Raw genomic sequence first — 23,992 nt, 5'->3', positions numbered from 1 at the left:
TGTAGGACCACCATTGGAAGTAGTTGGTTCTGTCAAGAATAACTTGGCATGGAATTTCCATTTTAACAAAAATTGAAGATATAGATGTTGAAACTAAGTGTTCCAATGGAAAGATCTTGAAAAATTAGGCTGATTAAAAAAAAAAACGGCTCTGAAAACAACTTCTGGATGAAAAAGTTATGGTTTTTTGAAGAAAAGTTGTTGAAGATGCCGACAAAGTGCGGGAATGTGCGGAAATGAATGATAATGTTATATTTAAAAAAAATCCGCCCATTTCCAAACTTAATCTAACTAGCTCAATAAAAAGAAAGACTTGAACTCAAGACCTCTATTCTCATAAAGTAGCTTTGGACCAAGTGAGCTAGATTAAAAGGATAGTAATTTTTGGAAAAGAGGAATGGTTTTTTTTTTAGTCACTGAAGCTTTGGGGTGGCTTACTTGAGAAAGCTCTTTTTTGCCTGCAAAACAAAAAACGCAAAACCCAACATAGACATACAAAAAAACAAACCTTATTGCTTGAAGTTAGCTTTAGCCAGAAACTAAATATTTTCCTCAATGTTTCTGATTTTCCGAGATCACACTAACACGCAGCGGAAAAGAGCATACACATGAGAAAAATCCTTCCTTTCTGTTTCTGATTTGCCCAGATTGCACAGAGTCGCGGGGCAAAGAGCATACGCAGAAATGAAAGGTATAGATCCGGTAATAAAAAAAACAAAGAGCTAAATAAACCGAAATAAACAGAGAGAAAATAACTAAAAACTGCAAATAAACACTGTATACCTCCAGATCTTAAAAATGACGTAGCTAGGGCTACCAGAAACCTTTTCGCGTCAAACGAAAGGGGTTCCTCACTGGAACAGATGCTCCTAACACAATAGAGCAGTCCTCTTGGCCCGAAAGCAGTCAGTAACAGTAGATCTAGGAAACGACAGTCGGATGCAGTTCTATTGGCTTCAGATTTGGATCACCAATGGATGCAGCCCTCGAATAGCTTTGATACCATGCAAGAATTTATAGGGTAATTTCCTCAAACAGAACACCAAAGGACACCGCTCACAAACAGATCACAGATCAATACACCAGTATTGTTGACGTGGTTAAAACCCTCAAAGGGGGAAACAATCCACGACCTGAGCCAATGCGGCCACATCAGGCAATTTATTAATAAAAGAATGAAAATTTACATAAGCTTCTCTGATGAATGGTTACCCTACAAATGACTGTCCATGCTCTTTAAATAGAGATCATGGATCAATCAGGTGTTAAGCCACGGATCAAGTGTCAGTAATACCGAGGAGAGAATGAACCGTCAGATCACTACATATCGTGACCATCGGATTGTAAGTTACAAAAGTACATAGTAAAGAAACACACTTTACCTAACTCTACACTAGACCAAGTTATACTTAACTATTTCCTATGTGTCGGAATATCCTAACACTAGACTCACTCTGACTCCTGATTTCTTTCACGGAAATCCTCCAACCAAATGTCGAATCACTCCTCTCCAATCCTCCTTTGCTGCTGCAACCCAGATCTAGATTTCTTTGGCTAGAAATCGTTCAAGGCAGTGACTCTCTCTACCTCAGCTTTGTCTCCACATACACTGTTCTGCACTAACAGCAACAACATCCCACCAACTCCATTGATCGAATCTGCACCGCTTCTCTAGCCTTGACAACTAACTGAATTGAGCCTCTCAGGCTCTGCACTGGCCCAGAGAGTTGACGCAGTCACTGCGTGAGGTCCTTTTGGGTACTGCATCACCCTCTACAGGTTCGGAATGCTGATGCAGGCACTGCGTGAGCCTCTGCGTCACTCCTCTGGCTCTATGTCACTCCTGTCGCTGCTCCTCTGCCTCTGAAATAACGCTGTCACTCGGGACAACTGCTTCTCTGCAGCAAATTATCTGGATCTCCCGGCTGGTGTCTTCAGTCTCCTATGATTTGCAATCCTCTGATACCATGTGAAAATTTATGAATCTATACATCAGAAATCCTACTGCAATCACTAGTTTATCATCTCCTACTTGTTTTTACATTCAACAAGTTATTTAATTATTTAAACAACGATGAAAACACTATTGCAGACTACACATACATACAGATCATGAACTGAAAATAGAACGAGACAAATACACAAGGGACACCGTTATTTTTGGACAAACGTCCCCAGAAAAACCCAATGCGGGAAAACCGGTGCAACAGCTTTGAGGGTTTTCTATTATTAAGCAGTAGTTCTGAATACAACTTTGGATGCCCTCTCGACTATCCAGTTACAAAGATAAAAATATACTGGTAGAAACCTAAGTGAGATTACCTCACCTTGCCCGGTAAAATCTCTTCGTTCCAGCAACTGCACTGATTGTCCCCGACTACAACTGTGCTGCCCCTTCGCAGTAGCTGCGTGGGCCTGCGTGGAGCACACTGGGACACTGCGTCAGCACTGCGCTGCCTCCTTCTGCCTCCTGGAGCTCTGACATCAGCCTTCTCAGCTGATCTTGCTGCTCCCCGGTTGAATTCAAACTTCTACTGGAGGGTGGCTCTACCCCTGCGCTGGCACTGCGTCAAGCAATGCGTGGGCCCTCCTGGCCCAACGTCAACCTCCCTGGGTCTGCGCTGCCTCCTCTAGCATCTCTCTGCCTCTCTCTGCTGTGTATTCGAGGTCCCGGAGAAGATCCTCCAACCTCAACTATCCCTGCCCCTCTGCTGCAACAGATCACTTCTTCGGTTTTCTCAGCAAACCTCGCATTAGAAAAATCGAATTCAATGATCTCTCAAGTGTATCTCCAACTGACCTTCAAGCCTCCTCTTATACTTTTCCTGTTGATGAATCAACGACCGAGATTAAGTCCCTAATCAACGGCTAAGATTAAAACAGACTTGATCCTTGTCACTTAAAAGTTTCTCACCCATATTCTTATTAATACCCATTAATATTTTTATTTTCCGAAGTTTAGACTTAGGAACCCATTAAAAATATTAATTATTTTAATAACTCCTCATCCGGGTGGAATTTCTCCAAACGATTGCTGGGTTTTAAAGATCTCATGTGTTCTAGCCCCTCCACAAAATTTCGGAGCTAGAGCACATCCGATACTATCCAAAATCAACAGCCAGATGAAGACTAATGGATCACTTTCTGATGAAAGGAATAAGGAATAATGATGAAAGTGATGAATGGTCTGTGCTCTATGAAGAAGCCCCAAAAGATGAAGACTCCTTGACAAAGAAATTCATGACATCGAAGGAAGGAGCTCTTCAAGCAATTGGTTGAGGAGCTGTTGTAGGTCCCTAATTAAGAGGGAGCCTGAAAACAAGTTTCTTACTTGGAAGAAACTTGGAAATTCCTAAGCCAAGAGGGAGCTTAGGTACATTCCTTCCGTAGGAATGAGTACATTCCGTTATTGGAATTGATATGTCCTCCCTAATTGAGAGGGAGAGATAGACACATCATTCTAGTCTTCACCTGAGAAGACAGAATGGAGGATTGGGTAAACATTTGGCATCCAATGCTCTTTGAGGATGAGATAGGGCATCCAAGATAAGAGTAGTCGTAGTGGACTGATATTCTTTGAGGACTGGCTACCCAAGATAAGAATAGTCCAAAGTAGGTCATACTCTATGAACACCCGGGTGGAGTATGTACCTTGAGAGACAATGATTATGGTGTCTATGAATCATTGGTCTCGCCAGCATTGTGCTCTGATCATGTGGATAGAGTTGTTAGTTAAGGCCTTGCTATGTGACAATGCTGGTTGATATGATGCTATATAGATGGGTTACCAATCTGACTCTTCTTATGAGAAATTCTTTAGATTGAGAATGACCAAGTACCATTATGAATACCTCCCTAGTTAAGAGGGAGTGTTGAAAAGTGTAACTATGTTCGGTCATCATAATGACATGCAATTATGATCTTTGTAAATGATGAAAAGAAGAGAATAAAATTATTATTGTAAGACTTGCTTCATGGGTTTTGTTGTTGCACAAATTGTCTAGGCATTGCGACAATGCTTAGAGTAAGGGCTGTCACTCTTCAATCCTTACTCACTTTGTTTAGACTCTCTCCTAGACAAGTCAAGGGGGGTAGTCCTTAGGTAAATGGATGAGGATAGCCTGCGAAAAACAGATTCTAGGAGATTTTAATGATGAACAACTTGACAAAAGTAAACGAATCTCGATTAATTCAGATAAATAGATTAAACCTTAATGTAACCAAGACACGACCACAAGATAGAAACAATTTTAGACTAGTGCCTTTATTTTCAATTAACCGTAGATTAAGTAAAACAAGTTATCCAGAACAATTTTCCAATATGTGACCAATAATGACAATCATGAATAATCAATATAAACGCCCAAAACTGTAACATGCAAGAGATTCTAGATTTAAAATAATTTTCACTAACTACCCAGATCTAGGATTAAGCAACTTTCTCCTATAGTCAATATAAATTTTGAAACATTAATCATAGTGACAATAGAGAAATATAAAAATGCATTTAGTTACCAAATAACACTAAGGAACTTCAGATAAACAATTTAATTATTCCTTAGGCAATAACTTCAATGTGAAAAATGAATAAGTAAAATAAATCAAAGGGTTAATGAATCAAATTTTTAATGGGTCGTAGGCCACGTTAATTTTTTTTAATGTTAAAGCGCAATTCCTTTAATTTATTTCTTTAGTCAATTTTTTATTTTTTTTATTTTTAGATTTTTTTATTGTTTTAATGCTTTTAAGATTTAGGATTTTTAAAATGTTATGATTTTTAAAATTTTTAGAAATTTTTATGATTTTTTAAAGTTTTTAATTTTTAGAATTTTTGATGATTTAAAATTTAAATTTTTTAAAGTGAATAAAATAAAAATAAAAATCATAGAAAAACAAGAAAAACGAAACTCTAAAGTCTAACAAAACTAAATAAAGATTTAAATGAAAATGAACTAGACTAAATAAATGAAATCGGGCTAGACTAAAAAAAATTAAAAATAAAAATGATATCTAACCTAATGCACACATAAAACATTTAAACTAACCCTAACCAAAATATTAAAGCAATGAAACTTAAGAAAATCGAATGAGTTTTTGTTGCGCAGCTGCAGGTCGAAGGAAGGTAGGAACGACGACAGAGAGAGAGGGAAAATGCTGGAGAACAAGGGCAACAATGGATGGATAGTCGCAGGGATGCGAGGGAGAAGATGGTCGTGGGAGAGGAGACTGCGTGCAGGCAGCTAATGGACAAGCTGGAGCAATGGGCAGCGAGGAAGGGGTTTAGATATGCGTGGAAGGGAAGGCAACGGATTTTTGGATGCAAGTGGGCAGTGGACTAAAGAGAAACTGTGGGCTTGAAGGAGCTGGATGGAGCAACAAGGAAGAAAAGATGCAGGGAGAAAAGCTGCGAGGGGACTGAGGGAAAATCGCAGGGTTTAGGGAGATGGAGGCGAGAAAGGGTAGAAGACGCAGGGTTTACAACTGCGTATTAATGGCGTTGAAGCAGCGAAGAAGGTGCAGCAAGGGTTGGAGGAAGCGGAAGGAAAGGGAAAGGCTGCGATGGGTATGGAGATACGAACAACTCGGATTGAGATATGCGGATCTGGATGGAGAGATGCAGGCTTGTGTGTGTTCGCTTTGGAAATGGACATGCGGATGGGTAGAGAGGAAGAGTTGGGACAGACAGCGAGAAGGACGTTTGTGGCAGCACGTAGGTGAGGGATCGAAGCAGCGAGGGTTAGATGCAGCGATGGAAAGCAGGCAGAGGGTCTTGAAGGCCACTGCTGGGAGGATAGATAGAAGAAAAAAAAGCAGGAAGAAGCCCAAGTTTTTCCAGATCATAAAAAAAGATTTTAAAGCCCAAACGAAAAAATAATTTCGAAATTTTCCAGAAAACAACAGTGAAATCAAATTCGAAACTTTTTGCTTAGGAAACCCAAGTTAGCAGAGAAATTGCAGCCCAAGAACCGGAGAAAAATTTCTAGATCTAAAAAATTTTGGAACCCTTATAACTTTTTGCAGATAAAAAAAAATTAAAATTAAACCCCCGAATTGCTGAATAATATTCTTGCAAAATGACGTTGATGAACCCAGAGATTCAGATCTTACCCTCCAGGGCCTAGATTTGGACTCTATACAAATTTCTCCTTCAGATCTGTCGCTGCAAGACAACCAGAAACAGCCAAACGATATATATAATGACCCAAAAAACTAAAACCTAGAAAACCCAAGTCAAAAAACTGAAAATAATTTTACAGATCTATGTACTTGAATGGCGGATGTATTAGATCTAGGGAGTGTGAGTCTAACTCCGCTCCTAGATCTGATAATCTAAGGCTCTCAACAGCCAGACCTATTGATTTAGCACATAAAATTTAAATTTTTTGAATTTTAAAAGAGTTACTGAGCTCAAAACCCTTCATGCATCACCCATAAAAAATATCTTATGATAAGCCCGGGATCAAATTAAGCTGGGCTATTCAAAAAACACGGATCGAGAGTTGGCTGGTTCAACTGAGAACTTCCCCAAACGCCCGATGATCTAAAAATCAATACTTTTCTGCAAAACTCGATTCAACCATCATCATAGAGTGAGAAAACGATAATAAAATTAAGATAAATAGAGATACCTGCTATTATATTAAGTACTTAAATTATCATTCAAACCCCAACGACTAAGCAAGATACCTGTACTCAAATCACTCTTCAGAAAGCTATCATCAATGGCTAAAAAGAAGTTTATGCATGAAAATGACACATCTTACAATATTTCACGAAGAGTAACACCAACCGAAATTAACCCCAAAGTCTTTCTTTATTGCTCATAAAAATATTACAAGAGAGATTTTCGCTTAGTACACGATCCAGAGATCGGATCAATTGACTGATAAATGACTTCCTATTTAGAAATAAATCTTCCAACGGCTAGTTCGAGTGATCCTCGTCAAAGAAATCTTGACCGTTGGATTAAAATTTCTTTTAATCTCATCCGTCGAAATTTTAAATTATTGAGGAAATTCAAATTTTTCAATTAAATGAATTTTAATTAATTCAAAATTTAAAATTTTGAATTAATTTCCTCAGAATTTTGACTTTGACTTAACCCCAGGGACCAAAGGGCAAAATGATTAATTTACCTTAGTTCCTGGACCTCTTTAAATTTAATTTTTAAGGACCAACGAATTTTGCCTTTAGAGAATTTAAATTTACCTAGGGCCTAGAATTAATTAAATTTCTAGCTTAAGATTTTAATTAATTTTGGCCAGAAAATTTAATTTATTAACCTATGAGGGGATAATTTATTTTTCCAACCCTCAAGACCCTTTACATCATGATTTTCACATTTTTTACATCTCAAGGGGGAAAATCCATTTGCAAAAGACCCTCACAGACTACCTAGTTCTGCGACACAAATATAATCTAGCAGATCAAGCAATTTGTAATAAAATAACCTAACCAAATAGTTAGGATTATTCCCAAATCACTTTTACATAGACTCGATCTAGAACACTAGGACTCCCCTAAGATCCCAGTGACAAAATCCATTTTGGCTTTGGGGTAAGGTTGAAGGAAAACTTTGTCGACCATCCGAGAATGGATCGGTGAGACAAAAAACCTCCCGGAATGTAGATCGTCACTAGAAAAGTAGGTTTACCTAGGTGATTACATACACGACACGGATCTGCTGAGATTATTTACATTATACACATGCAGACTGGGTTTACATTATAAGATGATGATCAAGCTGATGATGATAGCTGGACGACACGAACACATTGATCAGGCACTATCCCTTTTGCGAAGAAAAAGGGGGTGTACTGCTATGGGTCGTTGACACGTAGTGGTCAACAGGTGTCATGAGCAAGGGACTTTATTTTAGATGGCTCCCATTGAGGGCCTTAGGATTTTTCATTAAAGTCAGAGTCAATGTCATGTATGAAGAGCTCTTCTTGAGCATATGCCAAATGTATATGAGTCTATTAAAGTGTCTAGAAGCCCTCCAAAGACAAGCATTGTCCTCCTCTTCAAGTCGACCTCCAAATGAATGAAACAAACGCATGTCGGCTTCCCATTTTGAAGACACACCTATTCACCTACTCATGTCGGCTTATTTATATGGATCAATCACTATAAATAGGAGTGAAGGATTTTCGCATTAACACAGAAATCAATTCGATACATCTCTGAGTTTTTTGGTAGACAAATGCAGAGAGAATTTCGGATGATGGCAGAGTGAAGTTCGGATAGGTCTCTCTATGATGTCGGGTAAACAGTAGCAGTAAGAAGTGCAGATTACCTTTGAGATTGGAGTCACTGTTTCGACGCCCTAAACACAATCACATAGTTTGAGTGAAGGATATAGTTTAGACCTCCTTGAAGTGCGAATATGATCACAGTTAAAAGGAATTCAGATCTATCTAAATTCATTGACAAAGTGCGAAGATAAGTCCAAATAGGTGATGAAGGAATAACGAAGAAGTTTAAGGGCTGATCATATGAACAAAAGTTCGGATTTGGGAGGGAAAGTCTTGGTGTCACAATAGATGATCACAAATCGAACAAATTGGTGGCAATGTTTTAGTGCTAAGAAGAACGAAAGGGAAGATGAGTCAAGAAGAGGAAGACAATCAGGAGAACTTGTGTCTTGGTCTTGGAGTGGCTAATAGGTCAAGGGTCTTGGTCTTGGTATTCGTCAATTGGAATCTCTATAAGAAGGCTTGTTTTCCTCTCAATGAATGAGAGGTTTTGGCCTTGGCTGATTGCCTACATTCAGTGTCTCTTGTTTATTTATGTTCATGCATTGGTTTCTGTTCGATGAAGAAGAACACTAATAATCTAAGAAGAAGAAGATTCTAACTTAAAGAAGCAAAAAGTATTCACAAGCGGTTACTAATGGAAGAGAAATCACCTAATGCTAATGCCCTAGATTTCTCAACAACATGTGGACCAAAGAGTCTTATAGAAGTTCAAAGGTCATTTAGGAGTCCAAGAGTCATGAGGGTAACTCAAGAGTCATAGGGGATATGAAATGCCATTCCTTTTGTTATAAAAGAAACCTCATAACTCAAGGAAAGGGCTTTTGGAATCTGAGAATTTGGAGAGCTAGCCTTGGCTTCTCAAGCTTGGCATAGGAGAGAATATCATTATTTGGAGAAGCAAGAAGTGACTTAATGTACCACTATTGGAGCTAGTGCCTCACCATTGTAACTTTGTACTTGGATATTTCATCTAATAATCAAAATCTCATTGAGCCAACACACTTTCATGCATGTATCGTGAATAGACTATCCTTTAGATGTTTGCAGTGTATGTTATGTTAATATGTACTAAAGAAATTGAACTATTTCATTGGTTTTCTTGCTTATCTTGTTGAATGTGTGTTGTATTTTGCTTTAATGATCGTTGCATCTGTGTTAACTATTTCGCTAGATAATTAAAGAATCTTTCCTTGCTTTTGTGTGCCTCTCTTAGGATAGTACTATTACTTTCCTTCTAGAGACCCACTCTTGTCTCCCCTCCCGTGTAGGCCTCCTTTTACACATTGCAATTGGTATTTCACAATGTCAACTTACTTGCTGATTTCAAAGGTTATGTGCATACTCTTTTATGTTATTCATTGCATCCAAGACAAACCTTGAATTATGGTGGCCAGGCCGATACTCTGGATGATGCTCCTACTCCATATGGTGTGAGGTCTAATTGAGACTTCACATCGGGGAGACCCTCTAGATGTTGGCGGTATCCAACACCGTCAACATTCTGGTGCTAGAAGGAGGGCCATATGACAAGCTATGCCCATTGAGTCTGTTTTGAATCTTTCATCTTAAATGGCTCATCTCCAAATCATACTCATGGGGTGGTTTTCTAATAAATCCAATTTTAAACTTTTAATCCCCGAGGAACCTCTCTAGAACTTGTTTCATTTAAAGTTTGATGGTGAGGGTGGAACATCCATAACCGAACATATATCTCATTTTCTCAAGTTTTGTGAATCTTATGAAATCGATTGTGAAGATGTTGCTTGTGTACTTTTGTTCCTCACCCTTGAAGGTCGAGTTAACTGATGGTGTCATACCTTACCATCTGCTTCCATTCATTCATTTGAACAATTCCTCAAGGAGCTTCATCAAGCCTTTGATAGGTATGATTACTAAGATGTTCTTAAAAGGATTAATCAACTAAGAATGAATCTTGATGAGTCAATTGAGGATTTTGCTAATAGATTTCTTCACCTATGCTATGAGTTTCTTGGAGAAGATACAGATTGGGGTTTCTTGAAATAAAAATTTGAATACTTGGTTCAAATCTCTTTGCAACATTGTGAATCTGAACCCTCGAATGATTCTCCTCTCCCAATTTTTGCAAACCATGAGACACCTCTAAGTTCAGAGGAGGAACCTACTATTCCTTTTGCTCCTTGTCCTCTTCTTTTCTCAATACCAATCTGGGTGCCTCCTTGTGATTATGTTGAAATTGGGATATCTAGAAATCAAATTGCTGATCCGTCTATTCCACCTTCATCTATGATCTAGGTCCGATGGAGGATAATTTGGAATGGTTCATGAAGCCTAGGGTGAAGATCAATCCCTTGACTTCTCACGCTGATATTAACCCTCATAATCTTGATCTTGAATCAGATTTGATCCCTTCGTCATGATCCCTTGTCCCTTGATCCGCTTGATCAGTCCCTTTCAAACTCTCTTGATTTTCAGCCTGTTAATTCAAGCAGTGATCAGGTGCAAGGTAGTCACATTTCACAGGTAGAGGAGCAGAAAGGTGAAGATTCTTTTGATCTCTTTTCTCTTTTTCAAGATCCTCTATGTGAAGATGGTGTTTCTCCATTCTTGGCTAATATTGAATCTAGTAATCTCTTTAGATTATCAAATGAAATAAATTTGCTTAATTAGTCTAAAGTCTTGGGCAACCATCATTCTGATAATAATGACTCCATGGATGTATATGATGATGAATGCCCAAGTGCCCCAATTGATCTTTCAGAAGATTTTGATTTGAAAGATTTAGATCTAGAATCTAATTCAGTCAAAGAAGATTTTCTTATGGAAACTTCTTCTTCAGCTCACTATCCCTGTGCCTTACTGTTTGTAATGCATTAACTTGTGATGTAGATACTCCTTGCTCTTCAATTTCATCATCTAATCAACATAATTTTCAATTGACACAAGGTAGTGAGGTTATCCATGATGGAGAAGAAAGTAATGAAATTATCCAGCATCCATTCTATTCCTTATCATTTCACGTTTTGCATGAGGACAACTCTTCAAATTAGGTTTCTCATGAGATTAATCCAATCTATCCATCCTTAGATGTGCAATTAGAACAATCTTATGACTTGGGTAATTTGTTTGTTGAAGTTGGTAAGTCTGATCAATCCAGTGATGTAGATGGCTGCCATCTTGATAGTGGTGATTTTGTTGAAATTACTAGTAGTAGTTGTCCACACACCATCCATGATCTAATCCAATCTTCAAAATGCAATTTTACACTTCTTGAAAGTTCTGGGACTTGTCAAGAAGTTGAGGCACTTCAACTTCCATTGGTGGTTATGTCAGGTTCTCGCAATCTTGATAAGATCCCCGAACTATGTCAAATCTGAATTGTCTCGCAAAATTCTTTCCTTTGCATGGCTTCATTGGATGCAAACTCTTTCTTGAAAGATTTGTGGTATTCTGGATATAGCTTGTCTAATTTTCAAGTTTTGGTTTCTGATCGGATTGAGGATTTTGTTTCAGTTGATTTATCTTCATGCAAATCTCTTGTATTAATCGCGGGTTTGGAGTGTATACCTTTCATGGATACACAAAGCTATGAAGCTGATCATTCTAAAGATTATCATTGGCTAAAGGATTCATACTATCAAATACTTTTGAAAATAATCAGCTCCTAGTCTTTCTTGTGAATGTTATGATGCTAATCATTTTCATTATGGCATTAGATATCCTCTTGAGTGTTAGTGAATGCTTGAGTTATTTGGTGAATCAAATTCCTCTTTTTTCACCCATTGTATCTTGACTGGTTTCATGTATTTACTATACTAGCATTCATTTTCAATTCTTTCGATGATTGTGATGTCGGTTCAGTTTGTAACCAAGTACAAGGAAATGGTTTATCACATTCAACAACTGAGGAAGATGATTCTATTGTTCAAAGCATTTGCAACGCTGTTCAAACCAATCTATCTCTATTATCCACTAACTGTGAGTCTTATGCCTTAATCGGCCCATCTGATCATAATTTTGGTTCTAATAATTGTCATTCAATTAATCATTTTCCCACCAGTATATCGGATGATAGTTGTTTTACATCGATTGATCATTATCATTCATCTTCTCACTATTTAGATACTTGTCACGTAGTTGAGGCACTTCAACCTTCGCTGATGGTTATGTCAGGTCCTCACTATCTTGACAAGACTTCTAAATATGATTAGATTCAATTTTCCTTACAAGATTCTCCCCCTGATTCCATGCCATTAACTGAAAATTCATCTTCTCAATGGTTTCAGGATTTTCAAGAGGATGGTTTTGAATTTCATGATTTAATCTATGATTAGTTGGAAGCATCTTTCTTAGCAAGCCCTTATGCTAATAACAGGCTTTGATCTTTCTTGATGTTTGCTAAGCAAGACGACACAGATGAAGGTACATTCACGAGTAACCTTCTAGATTTGTTTGATTGTTCTCCTAATCGAAAAGGTAAGGTTGTTGGTTGGTTAAAATTAGTTGTTATGGCACATCTTTTTGCCTGTAGGAAAAACCGTCGATTTTTGTTCAAGCTATTCATGTTCTTATTTACTCTTTTGCCCATTAACATATATCAGTTTTAATTGCTGGTATCTTTGTGTTTGTAGGTTGGGAACAACCGCGGTGGCTACATTGGAAATTTCATTACACTTAGCCTTGATTTCCTAGTTGGTTAGCTTAGGAGTAGGCCTAGTTGCATTCTAGTTTTCCTTTTATTTTCATCATGCACTTGCTCTCCTTTAGTCTTTCCTTTTTTTTTCTTACTTTTGTCTTGAATATTGCTTTTAGTTTAGTTCTCCATTTGCTTTGTTCTTTTGGTCTTGTTTCTTTGTTTTGTCTTGTCTTTTCTTTTATTGTTAAAATTGGCAACTAGGGCCAAACTCCATGTGGGTCATCTTATTTATGGCAGCTGATATTTTTCTTGGATCCCTCTCATCGAGAGGTGTAGGATTGATCTAAAGATCATCTGATTCCGATAAGTATTCATGGAGTTATGAATTTATTTGTGTTATAAGACAATTCGTCAAGGTTGGCCAGCAACCAAATAAACCCCACATGTGCTCAACGTTTTAGTATAAAAGGAGATTACTTGAGAGTCATTTCTCACACACGCTTCTATCTTGATTTCTCTCCACTTGTCTTGGGTTTTAGTGGAAGAGAAATCTAGGAGTGGAAGCCCTAGACATTAGAGGAAAAGAGGCAGCCTAGATGCAGATGGAAGGCAGCCCTAGACACAGATAGAAGGCAGCCCTAACGCAGATGGAAGGCAGCCCTAACACTATCCTAAGGCAGCCCTAACCTACCCTATCTCAAGGGTAACCTAGCTGCAGTCAAGAAAAGGATATACGTTGCCCTAATAGGTGCCGCAACAAAGTGATGGGTCTTTTGGAGGACTGAGCTGTTGTTAGGAGGGCCTAGGAACTGGGCTAGAAGGCAGCGATACAAGACCTACTTCAGCGAAGGAGAAGGGATGTTAAGGTCACCCTTGTGACTACTTGAAGAGGCAGCAAGGTCCGTGTGAAAGCCGCAGGCCTGTAAGTATTGTTTTGATGGTCAAAACAACCCTCTACATGGAGCTGTAGGTGTCTCCTCAACCAACAAGGTCACCTACCTTGTAAAGAAAGGGAGGCCGCATAATTCAAGGTAAGTTATGGGCTGATCGTTGGACTGCTGTAGGTTATAGGAGAGTGCCCTAACCAGTGATCGAATTCTGTCCATGAACAACAGTACAAAGGTGTTGGATACTGCCACATAGGAGCTGCAATGTCACTAACAAATAGGACAATGGGACAACAACATGTTGGGACGACAACTTTGATGGGACAACCCAATGACATAGGACAACAATGACAATTGTGCAGCAGTGGCACAAGTGGGACAACAGCTATGACAAGGCAGCAAAGTGGGACAACAGCTATTACATGACAACAACAAGCATGGATAGCAACAAGCATGGATAGCATGGCAAGCATGGTGCAACATGGATAACATGGATAGCATGGCAAGCATGGTGCAACATGGCAAGCATGGACAACATGGCAAGCATGACTGGCATGACAAGCATGGTAAGCATGGCAAGTGTGGACAACATGGATAACAGTGGCAAGCATGGTGTTGTAAGCACATGAGACATGCTGTATGACAACATGGTTCAACAGTGGCACGTGGGACAATAGTGCAACATAAGGTGTAGCAGTCATGAGGTGCAACATTGTAATGATGGGTGCAACATGGTGCAGCACGGTGAGGTGTAGCATGATGACGAGATGCAACACAATGATAGGTGAAGGAGTCACCTTGGAGAACCAGTTGAAGCAGCATGTCTTCAACTGATCTCATGTATCATCTTCTTAGACATGATCTATGCTCTTATTTAGATAAGTCAAAGTGTTGACTTTTGTTGTAAATGTACTATCTCTCTCTCTCTCTGTTTGTTGAACTATTGAAGAACATATAAGAAGAATTGATCAAGGGTTTCCCCACATTGGGGTTTGTCCCAGGTTAGCGCCACATCTTGTGTCCTCTTGTCTTGGCTTGTCTTCTACGATTTATGTTTATGTTCTATTTGCAGTTTACTTTAATGCTGATGTGATTGCTAATTTGGAAAAGATATTGAGCTAACTGTGAAAATTGAAATAAATTGCTCTAAGCATAGAACATACCTAAAATTAACATGGTATTAGAGCTAAGGTGAAGACAATGCCCAAGCAAGAGTGAAAGAGCAATCTTCGAAGACAATTGGGAAAGGACAAAAGGATCAATGGATTTCTCATCCCTCTTCAAATTCACCAAGGGTGAAGTCGAGTCAGAGAATATTATCAGAATGGCGCAGCGGAAGTTTCTAATGGCCTACCTAAAGATCACTTCAATGGGAAGTTCGGATCTAAGGGTGGAAGGAAAGGCAGATGCCTTGGTTGTAATAAGTTCGACCATTATGCGAAGGAGTGTCCGAGGTAGGGACACATCACTTGATGATGATAACAATCATTCCAGGGACATCTTCAATGATCAGGGGAATGATAGGTAATGCAAGCCATCAAGGAAACGACTGACTCTTCAGAGAAAGCAAGGAACCCCAGGTATGAAGAATCAAATGTTGTTTCTGATAAGATAAATAAGTGTTATATTGTATTGGCCCTCTCCTTCAGATTGTTTGGGAATCTGGCTTATTGATTGTAGTGCTTCAAGGCACCTCATAGGATAGAAGGGTGCTCTCTCGAATTTGGTAGAGATGGAAACAACCGTGGGATTATACTTGGAGTCGATGCCACCTATCCCGGGAAGGGTGTAGGGAGGGTGTAGGGAATGTTACCCCTCAATTGAATGAGGGTAACTCGATTCATTTACAAGAATCTCTTTTATCTGATCGCAAGAAGAACCTGGTGTCCATTTCAGCAATGGAAGTCAAAGGTTTCAAGGTGGCATTCATCGATGGAAAGGTACGTGTTTGAAAATAGAATTTTCAAAGATGCTTTTAATCATGGGTTCAGGGTTGGCAATTTGTATCAAGTTGCAGGAAGTCTATTGGGGACCATGTCAGTTGACACATAACACTGGAGGTCGGTAAGTCAGATGGTGACAGGGATGCCTAAATTCAAAAAGAGCATGAAGGTACATGTCTGAGATGTACTGAAGGAAATCTTACAAGGGGACCATTCCCCTCATGTAGCAGGTCCGCAGGTTTGGAACAACCGAGGGGGTTTGAGATTCATAATTGGGAATCTCATGTATACAATTGGAAGAAAGCCCTCTATGGCTTGATGCAAAACACCCCAGGCTTAGTATGAGAGGATTGATAGCTGTCTGATGAAGTTGAGACTCACTAGGAGTGAAGCCGATCCAAACCATTGCTTGAAGGTTGTGGATGATAGACCTCTCATACCGACACCTTCTGAGGACGACCTATTTCAAACAAGTGCAGACCCTCTCATTTGCAGAAGTAGGGGAGTTGCATTCTAGATGTGGAATGGTAAACTGCAAGCCCGTGACTACCTCGAGGATCTTAACTTTTAGAAGTTATATGGTAGTGATGCCGGACTAGATTTGGGAAATGCCTCTGAGTTTCATAAACTCATTCGCATTGATGTTCTTGGTGAAATTCCGTCTAGACATATGTTTTGCAGTTAGCATGATGAGCTCATATATGTTTGAGCCTCACTGGATTGGTGACAAGAATCTTCTGAGATATCTTCGGGGCACAATCTCTCATGAATTGAGATATACTGCTGGAAATGTGAAGCTGCATGATTATTCAAATGCTGACTGAGCAGGTAGTGTGGAGGATCGCAAGAGCACTTATGAGTGCTGGTTTTCTTTGGATTTTGCTTCGATATCATGGATAAGTAGGAAGCAAAAGTCAGTTGCTATAAGCACAGTTGAGACCGAATACATAGCTACGAGTATGATCTCGTGTGAAGCTGCCTGGTTGTGGAAGTTCTTCAGCGAGCTATTTGTACACATGATGGGTACCACTGTGATCCTCTGTGTCAACCAAGGGGGGATTCGATTGTTGAGGAATCTCGTATTCTATGATTGCTCCAGCGTATAGACATCAGATACTACCTTATCTGGGATATGGTACGTCGATGGGCGAGGAGGCTCCATTGCATTGAGACTGATGTACAGGTCGCAGACATTCTGACAAAGCCCCAGGGAAAGGTCAAATTTGTGACATTCTCGAACGACTTGGAGTCGTTGAGAGACCCTCTTATGAGGGTCCTGCATGTTGCATGCATTGAGCTTTGGAAGCTCTAGGGGGCTTGGGGTACTTACTGGAGCAACACGCGACCATAGGGTGACCCACCCTCCCCCTAATGGTGCGCTGTGTACAGGGTGAATAGCTCAGCCTTCCCATGTGATACTCCATGTCGACTTAGGGACAAGATGACTGGTTCTCCTATCGAGGCATCCTACCCATGCAGTCTAGGTCTCATGGGAAGTACCTCTCATCTGGCCAATGAGCAGGGAAATGGAGTTAGGGACCATAGTAGTACTATTGATGGACGCATTGTTGTATCTACCATACTCCCTATGCTAGGATGACCTCCATTGGTTTGGGATCAATGAAACTGATTTGGGATCAGTATGAGTGGTTTGAGACACTCTCTTGTGATATTGATTTGGGATCAATAAAATTGACTTCGGGTCAGTAGAGAATGGTATGAGACATTCTCGATCAATTCTTCTTCTTCATGGTTCAGCAGAACATAGTAGAGTAGAGCTCAGTGGAACAGAGCTGAGCTAATTAGAGTAGAGGTTCGCAGAGCAGAGCAGAGCATTGATGGCAGAGATAATACAGTCGAACATATGGATCAGCGGATGGAGTTCTCCCTAGTTGAGAGGGAGTGTTAAAATTGGCAACTAGGGCCAAACTCCATGTGGGTCATCTTATTTATGGCAGCTGATATTTTTCTTGGATCCCTCTCACCGAGAGGCGTAGGATTGATCTAAAGATCATCTGATTTCGATAAGTATTCATGGAGTTATGAATTTATTTGTGTTATAAGATAATTCGTCAAGGTTGGCCAGCAACCAAATAAACCCCACATGTGCTCAACGTTTTAGTATAAAAGGAGATTACTTGAGAGTCATTTCTCACACACGCTTCTATCTTGATTTCTCTCCACTTGGCTTGGGTTTTAGTGGAAGAGAAATCTAAGAGTGGAAGTCCTAGACGTTAGAGGAAAAAAGGCAGCCTAGACACAGATGGAAGGCAGCCCTAGACACAGATAGAAGGCAGCCCTAACACAGATGGAAGGCAACCCTAACACTATCCTAAGGCAACCCTAACATACGCTATCTCAAGGGTAACCTAGCCGTAGTTAAAAAAAGGATATACGCTACCCTAATAGGTCCTAGCCGCAGCAAAGTGATGCGTCTTTTGGAGGATTGCGCTACTGTTAGGAGGGCCTAGGAGCTGGGCTAGAAGGCAACAATACAAGGCCTACTTCAGCGAAGGAGAAGGGATGTTAAGGTCACCCTTGTGACTACTTGAAGAGGCAGCAAGGTCCGTGTGAAAGCCGCAAGCTTGTAAGTATTGTTTTGATGGTCAAAACAACCCTCTACATGGAGCTGTAGGTGTCTTCTCAACCAACAAGGTCACCTACCTTGTAAAGAAAGGGAGGCTGCATAATTCAAGGTAAGTTATGGGCTGATCATTGGACTGTTGTAGGTTACAGGAGAGTGCCCTAACCAGTAACTGAATCTGTCCATGAACAACAGTACAAAGGTGTTGGATATTGCCACATAGGCCTGCAATGTCACTAACAAATAGGACAATGGGACAACATCATGTTGGGACGACAAATTTGATGGGACAACCCAATGACATAGGAGCTGCAATGTCACTAACAAATAGGACAATGGGACAGCAACATGTTGGGACAACAACTTTGATGGGACAACCCAATGGCATAGGACAACAATGACAATTGTGTAGCAGTGGCACAAGTGGGATAGCAACTATGACAAGGCAGCAAAGTGGGACAACAACTATTACATGACAACAACTATTACATGACAGCGACAAGCATGGACAACAACAAGCATGGATAGCATGGCAAGCATGGTGCAACATGGCAAGCATGGATAGCATGGCAAGCATGGTGCAGCATGGCAAGCATGAACAACATGGCAAGCATGACCAACATGACAAGCATGGTAAGCATGGCAATCATGGACAACATGGATAACAGTGTCAAGCATGGTGCTGCAAGCACATGAGACATGCTGTATGACAACATGGTTCAACAATGGCACATGGGATAGCAGTACAACATAAGGTGCAGCAGTCATGAGGTTCAGCGTTGTAATGATGGGTGCAGCATGATGACGAGATGCAACACAATGATAGGTGAAGGAGTCACCTTGGAGAATCAGTTGAAGCAACATGTCTTCAGCTGATCTCATGTATCATCTTCTTAGACATGATCTATGCTCTTATCTAGATAAGTCAAAGTGTTGACTTCTGTTGTAAATGTAATATCTCTCTCTCTCTCTTTGCTGAACTATTGAAGAACATATAAGAAGAATTGATCAAGGGTTTCCCCACATTGGGGTTTTTCCCTGGCCAGCGCCACATCTTGTGTCCTCTTGTCTTGGCTTGTCTTCTGCGATTTATGTTTATGTTCTATATGCAGTTTACTTTAATGTTGATGTGATTACTAATCTGGAAAAGATATTGAGCTAACTATGAAAATTGAAATAAATTGCTCTAAGCATAGAACATACCTAAAAATAACATTTATGTTTTGCTTAATAAGACCTTGCATGAAAGATGCTCCTTTTGGCTCAAATACATGTGGCAAAGCTTTGAAAGGCAATTGTGATGACGAACAATGCTTGGTTAATTTGCTACCCCCTTCTCTATTTAAGTTTACATATCTTTTAAGGTCAATGATGTCTGAATGGAAAATTCGATCCATTCGAATGGAAGCTCTGAGTGGAACCATGACACTCGATCTATTCTAGGATCCTCATTCCTCAACTTGGGATTGTTATTGAATGGTGTTTTGCATTCCAATCCAATCAAGTAGAGAAGGGAAAGGGGAAAACCTACAATGAGCAAATCAATTTCAAAGGTATGTATAACTGTCTTTGAAGGAACAATCTCTCCTGCTCTCAATAAGTCGGGATCCCTTTTCCTCCTTTGTAAAATAATAAGTGCCTAAGCACATTTAAATTAATAAATAAAAAAAGGGTGAAAGAAGAGAGAGACTTCCTGTGCAAAGAGGTGAAGCAAGTAACTTCGTTAGGGTACTGAACAGGCTTGCTGGCAGTGAAGCAATGCTTGTGTTTTTGTAGTGACTTCACTGGGGTACTGAGGCCTGCTGGCAGTGGAGCAACACCAAAGATGAAAACTAAGATTCTGATTATCTTAAACTTGCGACTACATATTACCCTTGTTCTAGACTAAAAAAGTTGTGACACGACAAGCTTTGTGAATGTGTTCCACCGAGGAAAGGAATAGAGGAGACTATATATATAACCGCTTCAAATGGGGAATCCAAGGAAATTCTCACGATTAATCAATACTTCCTAAAAGAATGAGACCTTACATTTAAGGGTAAAACCTAAACAGAGAAGCTGAAGTTCTACCAGTGCGTTGCCAAGTGTTTACGCTGTGGTCAACACCTTCCAAAATTTTGCCTACACTTGAATATTGGAGCCTACTGAGGATCTCGTGATTTGTCGTCTCATGGTCACTTCATGGTTGGTTAATGTTTTGCAAAGTGTTTAAGTATTCTTCTCAGATTTTAAATGTCAAAATCACTTTGCTCACACATGCTTAGTCCTTGATGAATTCACAAGCGCATCTTTCTGTTGCAAGCTGAGACAGGCATTGCGTAGTCCTTGAGAGTAAGGCTTGCGCAGTCTCTAGGAATAGAGATTGCACAATTTTTAGTTATAGTGCTTGCCTAGTCACTGTTGACAGTTCTGCATAGTCCATAAGGACAGTGCCTGTGTAATGTTCAACCCATGCCGACAGACATTGTACTATATTACTTGACAATCCCTCTCAGTTTGGTTGCAATTGTACTTCTATTTCAGTGAGTTTTCTTAACTGTCACTTTTGTGCACATTTGCTTTCACAAGTGTCGCTTTCACTTTTGCGACTGTCGTTTTTGCTTGCTTTCGCTTTAGCAAGTGTCGTTTTCATGTTATCTTAGCTCTGGCATGTGTCACTTTCACTTTCTTTTGCTTTTGCAAGTATCATTTTCACATTTTCTTACTGTCGCAAGTGTCGCTTATAACTATTCTCGCTCCTGTATGTGTCGCACATTTGCACCTCACTAGAGGCAGTTCTAGCCAATATTACCAGAACCAGACTGGAATTGGCGGAATCGACTGGTCCGACAGGTTTGGGGGCAAAACTGGTCCGAACTGGAACAGACCGGTTCGGTACCAAAACAATCGGTTGCGTGACGGTTCCATCATGGAATCGGCCGGTTCGGTACCAACCGGTCTGTTCCGATTCGGAGGCCAGTTTGGCGGTCCACAAAGCTCATGATTGCATGGCCCAAGCCTAAAAAATCATTTTTAAAATTTTAATTTTAATTTTAATTTTTTCTAATTTGTTTCCCTAATTTCTAACCTATCTTAGCTCAACATTTAACAATGAAGACCTTTCTTGGTTGGAATTGGACCCACCTCCACAGGATGCAGAGGCAAATATATCAGAAGCATCAATAACAACTTCAAGACCAGGGGAATCAAGCCATAATCCCATTATAGACTTGGATGCTACTCATTCTTCAAATGAGGATGAGGAGGATGATCGGGATGATGATTGATGATTTGATTATTGATTTGCTGTAGCTGTAGCTTGCAGTATTGTAGGCTATAGTATATTACTATGATCTATCATGTTATTTTGGACTATAAAGGCATTTTAGAGCCTGCTTCTTGATCTTTGTAATATTTTTGGTTCAACGATGTTTTGCACTAAGTGCTATTTTGGTTATCTGTACTATTACTTGCTATATAAATGAGAACTTTTGCATATTTATGTATAAATGGTTTGGATATGGATGCACATGAATATATCTGTTTTCTCTTTAAAATACGAATATTTTATGTGTTTCTGGTAAACCTATTTTTTTTCCCGGTTCTGGTTTGGTTTCGACTGGTTCCAGGTCCACAAGGTTTTCCGGTTCGATGACGGGTATGGTTCTGATAACATTGGTTCTAGTGCACTCTTCTGCATTAGATGGTCGTATATATCATATTAATATGTGCTAAACACATTCCTATAGCTTAGCGCAGTTTTTGGTCACAATCGACACTTCTGTCACAACTTGTATTCTAAGTGTCACAATGTGATGTTTCCACCGTCGCACTTAGAAATAAGTGTCACTTTGTTATTGTTTCAAGGTGTGATTGCTAATCATGAGTCTTGTGTATTCCCCTGGCTGTATTGATCACATTCATGTGTGTGATCTAGGTTTGAGCCTCGTTCGGATGCTTTTCCCTCTCTTAATCTACTAGTCCCACACTTAGCCATTTTGGATCTCTTCTTGGTCCTCCTGCCTAGTGCAAGTTATGAAGGTGTTGACACTCTTACCAGGCAATGAGCACAACTTATCCATGAGTCTAATTGATGAAATTTATTCCTCCTAGACTTGTGCACTGAGTCTTTCTTAAGGTCATCTCCTATGATTGCACATTGAGAATCTTCTAAGTATAGTCACATAACCCTTGTTGTTTGTACTGACTCACTGCACTAAGCTTTGATTAGTTCTGCCTTGCATAGTGCATGGAGCACTCCTAGTTGATAGGCGTGGGCATTGTTGAGTCACCTTGGCAGGATGGGCATAGCCTCGATCATCACACATATTATGGCCGAGAGTTATAGGAGAGGAGGTTTTGGTACGAGTATATTAGGTGGACAATTATAACCAATGTTGCAGGGTCGACAGGACAATTTCCTTCTGAGACTAGTATGGGAACCAAGCATCACAGTACCTGACAACTCAACGAGCTTTAGGGATGAGCTAGCTACTACAGGGGGAGGTCACTTAGATCTTCCATTGGGCTTTAGTGACTTGCTGATGGTGTGGGGGACTTCATCAGCATGGCAGGTTGGCCAACAGGAGGATGTCAGGAGGAGCTCATGCAGGAGATACTTCATTTGCGTAGGGATTGGGTCATATCTTCAGGGGCCCACCATCAGAATGCATGAGATGGGCTACTCAGTAGGGAAACTTCATGAGGATTTGGACAGAGTTTTACATTATTGGGATGCTCTTCTTATTGGTAGTAGGCAGAGGGCTTCTAATGCCTGTATCTGGCACAATAGTGAATGGAGCAAGTGGTGCTTCACATTGATTAGGTTGGCTTGGGATCCTGGCATCAAGGGACTCCTTCACTACAGGACAATGTAGAGATCAGGGACAACCCAATGGCACATTTGGGACCCTGGTATACTTTGCAGTGATAGTGGCGATCCATAGTCAGAGAGGGCGCTTGTTCAGGCATTGTTTGAGGACAAACGATTTTTGGTGGGGAGGACTGTAATATCCCCAATTTTGATGTTTCATTTGAGGGGATTAATGGAGTTTATTGGGGAGGTGCTAAGCATAGTACAATTTTGTCATTTGGGCATTGGAGACATTTTTGGCATATCAGACTTAGGAGAAACGGGAAATTATAGCTCTAGTGGAATGTGGGGGCCACAAGAGAAGGAAATTCGATCCAATGGAGCAATTTGCACTAGTGAGAAGAGAGAGAGAAAGGAAGGGGTGTGAATTAGTGGAAGGTGGGTACCACCAAGGGAGAGGGCCAACAATTATAAATAGAGCTTGGAGACCTCCATTTGGTATCTTTGTTCATTTGACAATTCAACATTGGTTCTCTTGAGCTACTTAGCCAAGACAACCGTGCTGTTCATCACAAGGAATTTCCGAGCGGGAATTCCACCCTCATTTCGGAGAACTTCGAGTGTCTCCCTAGTGAGGCAATTTGGGGAGCTCAACTCAGAGTTTCCATTGGGTGTATTTGCAAGTTATTTCAGTTGGTACAATTTTCTTCTAGGGCACAGAGGTGGTTCAAATTGCTTGTGGGGAGAATAATTATGGAGGAGCAGAACACCAAAGGATTTACAGGGGTTTTTACCCTAGTGGCGTTTGCCAAAGTTCTTTTTTGGTGATTAGCAGGTTGAGTTGAGAGAATTATTGGGGGCCGAAATTCTACGTTTCTGGAAGTTGCACAGGGGCTGGAGGAATAGAGGTTGA

General features: G+C 40.1%; 1 protein-coding gene across 1 annotated transcript in view; it reads left to right on the top strand.

Annotated features, from left to right (window-relative positions):
* The window catches only part of LOC149171334 (vesicle-fusing ATPase-like), a 165,588-nt gene that overhangs the window by 115,963 nt on the left and 25,633 nt on the right, over positions 1-23,992 (top strand). Inside the window, exon 10 of the mRNA XM_089425930.1 lies at positions 12,869-12,932. Within this exon, the coding sequence (XP_089282056.1) occupies positions 12,869-12,932 (64 nt within the window). The remainder of the gene's footprint in view (positions 1-12,868; positions 12,933-23,992) is intronic.

Source organism: Pinus tabuliformis, chromosome 4_2 (assembly GCF_031772625.1).
Source record: "Pinus tabuliformis cultivar Carrire ecotype Pingquan chromosome 4_2, CPIR1, whole genome shotgun sequence".
Classification (NCBI taxonomy): domain Eukaryota; kingdom Viridiplantae; phylum Streptophyta; class Pinopsida; order Pinales; family Pinaceae; genus Pinus; species Pinus tabuliformis.
The sequence above is the reverse complement of the archived record's forward strand: the minus strand, read 5'-3'. Positions and strand labels throughout refer to the sequence as shown.